The sequence below is a fragment of the Micromys minutus genome, assembly GCF_963924665.1.
Source record: "Micromys minutus genome assembly, chromosome: 28".
NCBI classification, from domain to species: domain Eukaryota; kingdom Metazoa; phylum Chordata; class Mammalia; order Rodentia; family Muridae; genus Micromys; species Micromys minutus.
Window position 1 is genome coordinate 17,900,873 of NC_137963.1, and position 12,495 is coordinate 17,913,367.

Consider the following 12,495-nt stretch of genomic DNA (forward strand, 5'->3'; position numbering starts at 1 on the left):
GCCAGGTAACTGTGGGGTGGAGCTTAGACTGAGATCCCTTCTTTACACTGGTAGATGTCTTACATTAATCCAGCTCAGCAGGCGCCCATCCTTCCTGACACTGGTGCTTCTGATCCATTAGGACAGCAACATTCTGTGCAATGTTTATAGCTTCCCTGAACTACTTTATGCAGTGCTGTCTTAGTCAGGGTTTCTCTTCCTGCACAAGCATCATGGCCAAGAAGCAAGCTGGGGAGGAAAGGGTTTATTCAGCTTACACTTCCACATTGCTGTTCATCACCAAAGGAAGTCAGGACTGGAACCCAAGCAGGTCAGGAAGCAGGAGCTGATGCAGAGGCCATGGAGGGATGTTACTGACTGGTTTGCTTCCCCTGGTTTGCTCAGCCTGCTTTCTTATAGAACCCAGGTCCACCAACCCAGGGATGGCTCCACCCACAATGGACTGGGCCCTCCCCCCCTTGATCACTAGTTGAGAAAATGCCTCACAGCTGGATCTCATGGAGGCCTTTCCTCAACTGAGGCTCCTTTCTCTGTGATAACTCCAGCTTGTGTCAAGTAGACACAGAACCAGCCAGTACAAGTGTTGCTGAAGGAGAAAGTGGATCCAAAGAGGATTTCGTTTGTATGGGAATTTGGAATGCTTACTGAAATTTTTGTTGGGATGAGAACAGAACACGTATAATGCAATGGTAGGAAGCAGGTGTTTGAAGAAACAACAAAATCTATCAGGAAACTTCAGACAAGATTAAACAGACTCTGGAACCCCATTACTGATATCTGAGTGATACTAGGAATTAGGGAGGTCCAGCCAATGGCTTCATTTTCTCCACTTTGTCCGTGGTGGAGTGGTGGATGCCATGCGGGGCTGGGTCGGAGCGGCTGTGGCTGGGAACTGAGGGTTTTCATGTTGTGCTCACACCTACATTTGGAGACATAACAGAATTCTACAGGGATCCCAACCTCAATCCCACCTCTGTACTCACACTCACCAGCAAACAGCATCCACGGAGCCCAAAAGACAACACCAAATACAAACTTCATGGAAAAGGATGAATTAGGCAAAAGTTTTTATTTCCAAGCTTTTCAAAGATTATTACAAACACAAACCTTCCTTCTAAAAATGTCCCCAATTAAATCAAAGGCACATAACCCCCAATAAAATACACGTGACATGAATTCTTTTAGGTCATAATCTCTTCATATTTTGTTTTTAACACAAATTGCAATGTTCTAAGTGTAGGTCACATTTAAACATCTTTAAAGGTATGAGCATACTTTTAAAAGCTACAGACACAATTTTAAGTTGTAAAGTTTAGGAATAAAGAAAGATCTAACTGGCTTCACACAGGAAGGTCAACCTAACAATACATCACTCTTTCCTTCTCCCAATCTTACTGTCCACGTCAGTTCGTTTGCTCATTGGGAAATGAAACAGCTCTCCTTTACAAAATCAGGGTCCCAATTATTCCCCCAATGTTATACTTTGTTTAATTTAGTAACTAAATTTTTATCAAAAACATCTATTAGAGTATAAAATGTTAGGAAAATTACAAATACTCAGGTTTTTTGGAAATACAACATTTCCATCCTGAAAAGCAAATACCCAGTAAACAAAACACGCCTCTATCCCAGGCAGGGCTGCACAGGCTCCATGACGGAACAGATGCTTCCAATAAGTTTGGTAGTGAGGTTAAAACGAAACAAAACGCTGATTTCTGTAGAAATTTTGACCTAGGACCAGGCCACAAAGAAGATGATTTGGCTCTTGAGATCTGCTTTCTAGGGACTTGGCGGTAGTAATCCATCACCATGTGCACACAGGTTCCTCAGAGAGCTTCCTCCCTGTTGAAGAGAGTTCCATTGGTTTTCACTTTAGTAAGATTTTCTTGTAAAGTAACCTTGTCATTTCACAGGACACCAAAAATGCACAACCCAGAAAACATCACATGAATGCAATAGGGTGTGTAAGCACGACCTTGGACAGACAGGGCCCACACAATGCTGGTGAAGGAGAACTGCCCTGTCACAGTTACCCTGCAACCCAGGGTGCCACCTTTGACTACAGAACTGTCTGATAGAACCAGCCCCTCAATTCAATGGGAACAATTTCCTTTTACAAGTTTGTGAAAAAGATGATCACTTACTGTCTAAGTACAAAATCTGAACTATGTTGGTCCTAGGACCTTGTCATCTTTAAAGAAATATGGAGATGTACATGCTGGGCAGCTGGGCTACACTGCTTTGATACAGTCTTCCTGACCTAGCAGACTTCCCTGAGCTCCTCCAGCTTTTATTTCTTTCTACAGTTTTTAGGTTGGTGGGTGGGCAAAAGCTGGACACTGCTGGACTCATACCATTTTCACCAAAGCCTATGCAAGGGCCAAACAGGAAGAGGGGGGTCTGAGTGAGGGCTGCTTCCTCTTGACACCAGAGCAGCCAGAGAAGAAGTAGGGAGTCCACGACCTGGGCTTGCACACTTGGGCTTGCACACTTGGGCTTGCGCACTAGCCTCTTACCCTCTCTCTCCTGCATTCTCGTAAGAATGGATAGGATCTATATTTTTACAATGATTTTGATAAAAAGGATTCTTTGATAAATCCTCCCAGAAATTGAAGTGTTTGGAGCACTACAGCTTATAGACTAGGAGCTGCTGATTATTGTCATAAGCCAAACAGGGCATCTTGACAGCCATGGGGTAGAACCGCCCTTACTCAGAACAACACCAGGAGGCCTTGAAGCTAATCATTTCAAGATCCACTTGCCAAGAAAGCCTGAGGTTCTGACAATCACTTGAAAATATGCCTTGGGTGTGTAAATCCTCCTTTGACATACTAGTTTTTCATGTCAATGGTCATGTAAACAAAATATTTTCCTAAGGCTGGCTTTCCGGGGTGAACAGTTCTAAAAGTGTGTGTGAGGAGCCTGTCTGAGTAACTCACCTTTCCTTCTGAATCTGTTGGGGTACCATCTGGATTAAATCATTTGAAACGTTGGAATGTGGGTCATAGTTTTCACGCCTGTTCATCTGTTTGTCCTGCTGTCTTTATTCTGAGTCTGAGTCACTCTGGGTCTCATTCATAGTCAGCTTTGTGAATTCTTGGTTCTAGAAAGGCCTCTGAGGTTCCTGGTCATGATTCGTTCCTTGCGTTGGCCCCTCACCGACTTTTTTCCTTCTCCCTACTATTACGGTTTCTGAGTGCTGTAAATGCTGACTTGTTAAGATTTTAACTCTTGATGTTGTACTTTTCTATAGAAATGTTTGTAATTTTCATTTTTACCTACTGGGCTAAAACTTTATTCTTATTGACTATAAATCATTAAAAAGTTCTTTTTTAATAGAAATGTAAAATCTCAAAGAAAAACACTCAACCTCATGTCATTCTAATTAATAAATCACCAGAAATGTATTTTCAGTTATCAACTGTTAAAACTTGTTAGCCCTTCACTCTCTCTCTCTCTCTCTCTCTGTCTCTCACACACACACACACACACACACACACACACCAGTAGACCAGTAGATACATTTGATCTTCCATCAAAACAGAGATATGTCCCAGACATTGAGGGCACATGTCTTTAATCCCAGCACTCGGGAGGCAGAGACAGGCGGATCTCTGAATTCGAGGCCAGCCTACAGAGCAAGTTCTAGGACAGCCAGTGTTGCACAGAGAAACCCTGTCTCAAAAAATAAAAAATAAAACAAACAAAACAGGACTATTTATTTAGGGAGCCGCTAGAGAGAAACCATAGCCCAAGACAGACTCAAGTCAGCCAGCTCCTGTCAAGTCCTTAATCTCAAGAGATGCAAGTCAGTTGGTAACACCAAACAGCAGATCACAGAGGGAAGTAAGGTCAAGAAATACTACTGGTCAGCTCAGTTAAAGGGCCCGTGTGCATAAGGTGACAGCGTGTCACAGGCTTGTCTCGGCTAGACCTCTTCCATGTGCAGGGAAGCTACAGCCCAGAAGCGCCCATCAGGCAAGGCAGCAGCAACCTGACAGTCTTTTATAACCTCTGTCGCCCAAATCCTTTGGGAAGCTCCCTGAAGGCTCTATGACCCCGAGATGGCCCAGCGCACCCCAACTCACCAGTCTTCAAAGTAAAGCACAGGACCTGGGCTCCCGGAAGGGGTTGCTTCCAGCTGGGACACCGAGGAGCAGGGCGTCTCTGCACGCATTCTGTATGCAGTATTGCTGAAGCTCCGCGGCTGCCTGAGAGACCTGAGAGGAAGCACGGTGTGAGCCTGCTGCAGCCAGGCACGGCAGCGCGGGACGCCATTGCCGTTACACAAGGCTCTCTGCTAATTCCAGCCACTCTTCCCCACAGCGGAAAACTATACTGTCTACGATACAGGATACTTTTGGATTGCTGCTTTTTTTTTTTTTTTTTAAAGATTTATTTTATATATATGAGTACACCGTAGCTGTCTTTAGACACACCAGAAGAGGGCACCGCATCCTGTTACAGATGGTTGTGAGTCACCACATGATTGCTGGGATTTGAACTCAGGACCTCTGCAAGAGCAGTCAGTGCTTTTAACTGCTGAGCCATCCTCTAGCCCGTTCGGATTGTTTTAACAAAGGAAATACAACTTTAATCCATTTAAAACTCTAGCTTTAAGACCCAATTGGTCAGGCAACGGCTCATTCTCAAGTTCCCAGTACAAATACAAAAAACATGATCCGATGACCTGAATTTGCCTCGTGAACAAGGCTGGAGCTTTGTCCAGTCTGTGCCAAACAAGTGACAGAATTATTCTATGCAGTTCAGAAAGTGCAGCTTGCTGGTTAAGAATGTGGTCTCTGGGGCGGGGGGGGGGGGGGGGGGGGGCCTCAGTGAGAGAATGCTGCCTAGCACAAGGGAGGCCCTGGAGTCAGTCCCTAGGGCAAAACACAGAAACAGCAGTGTTACCGATAATAATCATCATCGTCATAAGTAAAACAGGGCTGTTACGTTTTAGCCTTGGTTTGCATTTCTCCTTCAAAGGTTTATATGTTGAAATTTAATCTCCACTAGGAAGGGTGAAAACTTGTTTATATATTTTTTATATGTGGATGTTTTATCTTCATGTACATCTGTACCCCAAAAGAGGACACTGGATTCTATGAGACTACATTATGGATGGCTGTGAGTCACTGTGTGGGTGCTGGGAATTGAACTCATGACCTCAGGAAGAACTGCCAGTCTTCTTAATCACCGAGCCACTTCTTCAGCTCCAAGAGGGTAGACCTTGGATCTTCCAGAACCATAAGCTAAAATAAACCTTTTAAAAATGTTATTCTGTGGTACTTGGCTATTGGCAACAGGAAACTGACTAATACATATTACATGTATGTTACTTACCATATGTTTACAGTTGCCACCAAGTTTCTGAAAGGCCTTAGGGATTTGCTTTTAGAGCTAGAACTTTTAATTGGTAGTACACAAAATAAAATATAGCCAGACTAATATTTAAGCTAATATTTTTTATCAACTGAAACTTTTGTTTTAACATTAATTATAATTAGAGCCAACAGTTTTATGTAAGTTACTGATTTTCAAAGGAATGCAGAACCAGTTGTGCCCAGGAACTGTGTATCAGGGAACTGGGTGAACTCTACATGTGGGGAGTAGGAGTCTCTCTCAGGAACCCTGGGTAAAGGGGACCAACCAGGGGCTGGAGAGATGGCTCAGTGGTTAGAGCACTGACTGCTCTTCCAGAGGTCCTGAGTTCAATTCCAGCAACCACATGGTGGCTCACAACCATCTGTAATGGGATCTGGTGCCCTCTCTGGTGTGTCTGAAGAAAGTGACAGTGTACTCAAGAGGGGACCAACCAGACCCTAGTATAAAGGACATGGTGATAAAGGAAAGGTGGGAGTACAAAGAGAAACAAGCTGAGGTCAGCCAGGACCCTCAGCAGAGGCAAGGGAGAGACTCTGGGAGGGAGAAAACAAACCTCAATCTCCTGCCCTGGAGGATGGGTTGTCCCACCTGGGTTATCTGACTCTCGACTCCAGAGGATCCCTTGACACCGCAAGTTTTGCAGTCCCTGGGAAGAGATGCTAGAAAGCCAGTACCTGAAGCATCTGTCTCAGTGTGCTAAGAGCATCCAAGACCGAGCCCTGAAATAAAGCTGACTAGATTCTGGAATATGGCTCCCTTGAAGTACTGCCCAAGTTCACCTGACTTTGTGTGTGTGTGTGTGTGTGTGTGTGTGTGAGAGAGAGAGAGAGAGAGAGAGAGTAAGAGTGAGAGAGAGAAAGAGAGAGATCACCCACAATCCTTCCAGGTCTGATGCCCAATGATACCAAACACTTAAACAAGTCTTTTTAATTCCCTGTTTTCTCTTCTCAGCCTTGTCCTCTGCCAGGAGCCTCAGCCAGCACAGCCAAACTGCCTTTGGAAAGTGAGGGACCACAGCATCAATCACCCAGGGTGAAGCTGAGCTCACAATGACCATTAGGTGTCGCTGTCCCCTGTACGTCTTCATCACCAAAGCTGACTTTGCTCAACTCTCTGTTCTGAGTCCAGCCAAAGCCTGGCCTCTGACCTCACCCCTACTTTCTGGCAAACTTCCTGCTCGCCCACCATCAGGATCAAACTCCTTTAGCTTTCTGTCCTCAAAATCCTTGCTGGTCAGGATCTAGCGAGGAAAAAGGAACCACCAGCGGTACAGGCCTCCTATCTGAGTGTCTAGGTTGTGACTGCCCAGGCGGGCGAGCTCTCGGTCCCCCGTCCCACGGGAAAACACAGCTTCCCGTTTCACAAGACTGTAATCCGTAATCCGGCACTCCATACACATCTTCACCTCCTTTCTCCCTGTGCCCGCAGATGTCACCCCAAACCCTTCTGTCTTTCTTCTACATTCACCTTGCCTCCATTTTCCCTTGACAAAATAAAATGACAACATAAACAAATCTTTCCTAGCAACCCAAAACCCTTTTTATTTTCGAAGAAAAAGGGAAGTTATTTTGTTAGAACTGGGTAATTTTTTTTAACCTGTCGGGCCTCTTACAAAAGTCGGCTTCCACTACACACCTTACCGGGGCGTCTCTGCCCTCCCGCCTCTGTCCCTTTACCTCGCAGACCTGGTTATCTGAAACCATTTTGTTTAGTATTAGTTTGTTTACCGCATCCACCGGAATCCTCTATCCTCCGGAGTAGCGCCAGGTCGAGGGTTAAGAAACTGACCAGCACGAATACTAATCCACACCCCGAGAATTACACTAGCTGCCAATCACAGACTGGCTGCGTCTGCAGGCCTTCGTTTTAATTTCATCTCACGGGTGTTTTGCCTGCAATGTCTGTGCACCACGTGTATGCGTGGTGCGGGAGGAGGCCAGAAGAGGTATCAGGTCCCCAAAACTGACATTACAGATGGTTGTGGACAACCGTGTGTGTGTGTGTGTGTGTGTGTGTGTGTGTGTGTGTGCTGGGAATCGAACCCAGGTCCTCCAGAACGGCAGCCAGTGAGCTGAGCCATCTCTCTGGCCTCCCCATCCCTCTTCTGACAATCCTCTCAGCTTCCTCCTTTGAACTGCCCCTGGCAGCACTCTACACGTTCTACTCTTTGTCTACTTCACGCTCGTATATTTCAATGGCCTCCGTCCACGCAGCAAAATTTCTCCTGGATATCTCTGTAAAATCTACAGATCCAAAAAACGTAACCCGCTCCCCCAACTCTCCCTCCCGACCCCCCCAGCGTGGCGGGGGTGGGGGCGGCTGAAGAAGGCCCAGCATCCTCCTCACACCAGCTCATTCGGTGGCCTCTCCCCCCCCTCTAAGCAGCATCCCCCCCCACCCCATCCCCCACCCCCACCCCATCCCCCAACCCCTACCCCACCCCATCCCCCATCCCATTCCCCACCCCCCACCCCCGGAGCCCGGTTGGCAGTGTCCAGGCCGCCAGCGAGTCCCCAGCCTGCTGTGGACACGCCCACGGAGCCCTCCGACCTGGTCCCTGGGACGAGCGGCGTCGCCGGAAGCACCCGTGGGGCCTCCAGCGCTGGCCCGGGGATCGGGCCTGGAGCCACCGCGCATCCACGCGCGGCTCGCGAGCACCCGGGGCCCCGGCGCGCGCCCGGCCCCGCAGCCGCCACTTCGGCCGGGCCGCCCCACCGGCGGCGACGCTGGCCCCGGGGTCCGGCTGGGCAGACGCTCACCTTGATCCTCTCCACGCCGGCCTCCAGCTTCAGCTGCTCCACCAGGCGCTGCAGGGCGCTCACGCTGGCCCCGGCAGACATGGCGGCTGAGGCGGCGGGGCCGGCTGGGCGGAACCGAGGCCGGGCCGGGTGCCGCCCCGGGGCGGGGAAGCCGCGCGCCCGCCCCGCTGTCCCCGCGCTGGGGTCGCGAGCTGCCCGGTGGCGCCTGCGCGGCGAAGGGAGGGGGACTTCCAGGAGAGCAATACCGAAGGAAATCACGGCTCTCTCACCGCTATGGCTATTGTTCCCCGTCTTCTCCCGAGTGTGTTTTTAGTGTGCACATTACAAAACTGAGATCCTTACGGAAAAACTTGAGGGTTTGGGGAAGGTTGTTTTTGCTTGTTACACTTACTATGCAATGACTATTTCGCCATCTTTGGACACCATCGTATCTCTCAGCCCTCAATAAACTGGGTAATGTATAAGGACAATATAGGAGGGCTTGCTAAACTTCAAAGCCCAGAGACTTTAAAGCATTGGTTTAATTACTTAAAAATATCCTCAAGGCTCAAATTCTCATCTGGTTCAACTCTGAGGGTCGGTCACATCTTCAAGGTCTGTGGGGAGAAAAATCCATGCTTTCTTTTAGCCCTGTCTAGACACGGTGGAGGGAGTCCGCATGGGTTTCCCTGGCTTATATTGAATACCAGTCTTCCCTTAAACCAATTGCTACTTTAAGTGCTGAAGTACCCAGTTTCCCGGCTGCTAAGTTTTCTCTGGACCTAAGAACCCCCCAGGACAAAATCATTCACAAAACACCCCACAGCCAGTTTCCGTTCAGTGAGTTAAAAGATAATGTGGGCTGGAAGATCTCTCTCTCTCCCTCCCACTCTCTCTACATGTTTGTGTCTTCTTTCTCCCCTTCATTACACATCCCCCCCCCAAAAAAAAAGGTTTTCTGGGTAGCCCTGGCAGTGGTGGAACGCACTCTGTAGACCAGGCTGACTCCAAACACATCTGCCTGCCTTTGCTGGAATTAAGGCCAGCAATGATCTTTCATTTAAAAAAGATCAAATAGGTGTAAGCATTTTAAACTTTTCCTAGTCTGCCTTATGATTCGCAGTAATAATTTTCCGGAAGACGGTGTCTGTTTTTGTATTACTGTTGTTATATAACCTACATTGCTGTTCTGTATCTAGGGCGGTGATTCCCAAAATTCTTTTCTTTCTTTAAAGATTTATTTATTTGTATGAGTACATTGCAGCCGTCTTCAGACACACCAGAAGAGGGCATCAGATCCCATTACAGATGGTTGTGAGCCACCTCGTGGTTACTGGGATTTGAACTCAGGACCTCTGGAAGAACAGTCAGCGCTCTAACCACTGAGCCATCCCTCCAGCCTGGTTCCCACAATCTTAATGCTTCGATCTTTTAATACAGTTCCTCATGCTGTGGTGGCCACCAAGCATAAATTATTTTCACTGCTATTTCACAACTGTAACTTTGCTACTGTTATGAATCAGTGTAAAAATCTGTGTTTTCTGATGATCTTAGGTGACCCTTATGAAAAAGGTCATTTGACCACCAAAGGGGTAGTGACCCAAAGGTTGAGAACCTCTGATCTAAAAGCTAAAAAAAATGGCATCTTTTAAATACTTTGATATTGAAGTTTCTTATAGTCTATAGTTTTTAAAACATGCTTGCCTGGGCTTTGTTGCATACATGTAACAGAAAGTTACCACGTTTTGACAATTAGACAACTATAATTCATCCAGACATGGCTTAGTCATAGGGAGACCATGTTTAATTCCATACTCTATGGCTGCCAGATCTGAGGTTCACATGTGATTCCCACAGGACTTTCTTGTGTCTACCCTCTCTCAACAGTGCAGTTGGTTTGTTTTTGACACAGGGTCTGTAGCTCTAGCTACCCTGGTACTCAATATCTGGACAAGGCAGGCCTCAAACTCTGAGATATGCCTGCCCCTGTACCGTGTGTTGGGATCGGTGGCACATGCCACCACACCTGGCCCCAGAAATCCCGTTTGCAACATGGGCTGTTTGTTAACAAAGCAGGCTTCCATTCCACCAGTGTTTCTAAGGTCTGAGTGTTAAACACTTGCTGTCCTCCGAAACCCTCACTTCTGAAATAAACCCCAAGGATACAAAGATATTTCTAAACATAAATGCAACAGAACTGGTTAGTTCTCTAAGCCCCCCCCCCCCATAATGTTTAAAGAATTTTCTGTGCCAACCAGTGTTTGGATTCCAGGCAGGAGGCTGATGCATGTTATAAGGCTACAATTTATTACTATTATTTTTTATTCTTTTCTTATACATTACATCCCAGCCACAGTTGTCCCTCCATCCACTCCTCCCAGGCTCATCTCCCCACCCCCTTCTCTCCCAGATCAACCTCTCCTGACCAAACACAGCTTAACAAGTTACAATGAGACTAGATACAAACTCTCACATCAAGGCTAGACAAAGCAACAGTGCAGGAAAAAAAGATCCAAGAATAGGCAAGAGGGTCAGACAACAGGTGATCCTGTCAGGAGTTCCACAAACCGTAACATACTTGCGAGGACATAGCCTACACCATGCAGGCTCCACGGCCACTGCTTCAGTCTCTGTGAGCCCCTATGAGCTCTGTTTAGTTGATTCTGTGAGCCCTGTTCTCCAGCTGTCCTTTCCCCCCTGGTTCCTACAATTCCTTCCTTGACTTCTGCAGGTTTCCTATGCTCCAAGGGGAGAAACCCTATGGAGCTCTCCGGGTTTTTGTTTTGGGTCTCTTCAACTGTTCTCATCGGCTGCCGGAAGAAACCTGTCTGCTAACAGCTGGCTAGACTCTGATCAGTAAGTATAGCACAATGCCATTAACACTCATTTTCTCTTAGGTTCCTGGTCATCTAGCAGTGTCAGGCAATGAGCCAGAAATTAGATCAGTCATTGGCTGGCCACTCCTACAGTTCTGCACCCCTACTGCCCTCCCACAGCTTGCAGGCAAGAATAGGGGTTGTAGGTTGCAGGTTTCGTAGCTGAGCGTCCCATTCCCATGACTGGAAGTTGCCAGGTTACAGAAGTCGGCCGTTGGTTCAGGTTCCGCATCCTCTATTAGAAGTCCTCAATGGGGTCACCCTTATAGAATGCTGGAAATTTCTACTGCACTGTCTCACATCGCGCCCCACCCCCCATCCCAAACGCCCTCCAATTCCAGTTGTCTCTCACCACCACAATCCTTCCTGTTACCATTCCCACCTGCAAAATCTAATTCCCTTTCCCAGGGAGATTCATGGGGCCCCCTTGAGTCCTTGTCACTTAGCCTTTCTGGGCCTGTGGACGGCAGCATATCATTTACTTAACAGCTAACACCCACTTACTAGCCCGTGCCATGTTTGTCTTGAGGTCTGGGCTACCCACTCAGGATGGCCTTTGCTCTCGCTCAGTTCATTCGCCCACACATTTCACGGTCCTGGTTTTTTGTTTGTTTGCTTGGTTTTAAACTGAGTAATACTCCATTATGTAAATGTGCCACATTTCTCTATCCCTTCTTCAGATGAGGGGCACCTAGGTTACTCCTCCTTCTGGCTATTGTGAATAAAGCTGCTATGAGCAGTTGAACAAGTAGTAAGATGGGACATCCTTTGGGTGTATGCCCAAGAGTGGGCACTGTGTCTTGAGGTAGCTCAGTTCCCAGTCTTCTGAAGAGTCACCATATTGATTTCCACAGTGGCTGTGTAAGTTTTTAACTGGTTTTGGCTTGTTGGTGTCTGGTTTCTTGAGTTCTTAATATAGTCTGGGTATTAGTCCTCTTTAAGATGGAGGGATGGCTCGGATCTTTTCCCAGTCTGTGGGTGGCCGCTTTGTCCTATTGACAACGAATGTCCTTCGCCTTATGAAAGGTTTTCGGTTCCATGAGGTGCCATTTATTAATGGTTGACCTTAGTGCCTGAGCTATGGGTGTTCTGTCCAGGAAGTGGTCTGTGAGAATATGCATTCTCCATTTTCTCTTCTATCAGTTCAGTGCATCTGGCTTTATGTTGAGGTCTTGGATCCACCTGGACTTCAGTTTTGTGCAGGGTGATAAATAGGGACCTATTCACATTTCTTCTAAGACATCCAGTAAAACCAGCACCATTTGTTGAAGGTGTCTTCCCCCACCCCCACTGTCTCTTTCTGGCTTCTTTACCAAAAATGAGTTGTCCACAGGTGTGGATTTATGCTTAGGTCTTCAATTCCATTGATCAATGTGCCTGTTGATCAATGTCTATTTTATGCCAATACCACGCCATTTTTATTACTGTAGCTCTGTACTAGAGCCTGAAATCAGGGATGGTGAGACCTCTAAAGGTTCTGTTATTGTTTAGAATCA

General features: G+C 47.1%; 1 protein-coding gene across 1 annotated transcript; it reads right to left on the reverse strand.

Moving 5' to 3' along the window:
- Nucleotides 1–1,060: 1,060 nt before the first annotated feature.
- Nucleotides 1,061–8,245, reverse strand: GNG10 (G protein subunit gamma 10). Its single transcript, XM_080940124.1, has 3 exons — nucleotides 8,145–8,245; nucleotides 4,089–4,220; nucleotides 1,061–1,842 (listed from the first exon to the last, which is right to left on the reverse strand). The coding sequence occupies exons 1-2, from the start codon at nucleotides 8,223–8,225 to the stop codon at nucleotides 4,095–4,097; spliced, it is 207 nt and encodes a 68-aa protein (XP_080796250.1). The 5' UTR covers nucleotides 8,226–8,245; the 3' UTR covers nucleotides 1,061–1,842; nucleotides 4,089–4,094.
- Between the last annotated feature and the right edge of the window lie 4,250 nt (nucleotides 8,246–12,495).

Coding starts and splice junctions, on each gene's coding strand:
- GNG10 (XM_080940124.1), bottom strand. CDS start 8,225: ATGTCTGCCGGGGCCAGCGTGAGCGCCCTGCAGCGCCTGGTGGAGCAG. Junction 4,221..8,144: donor CCGGCGTGGAGAGGATCAAG/GTGAGCGTCTGC, acceptor GCTTCCTCTCAG/GTCTCTCAGGCAGCCGCGGA.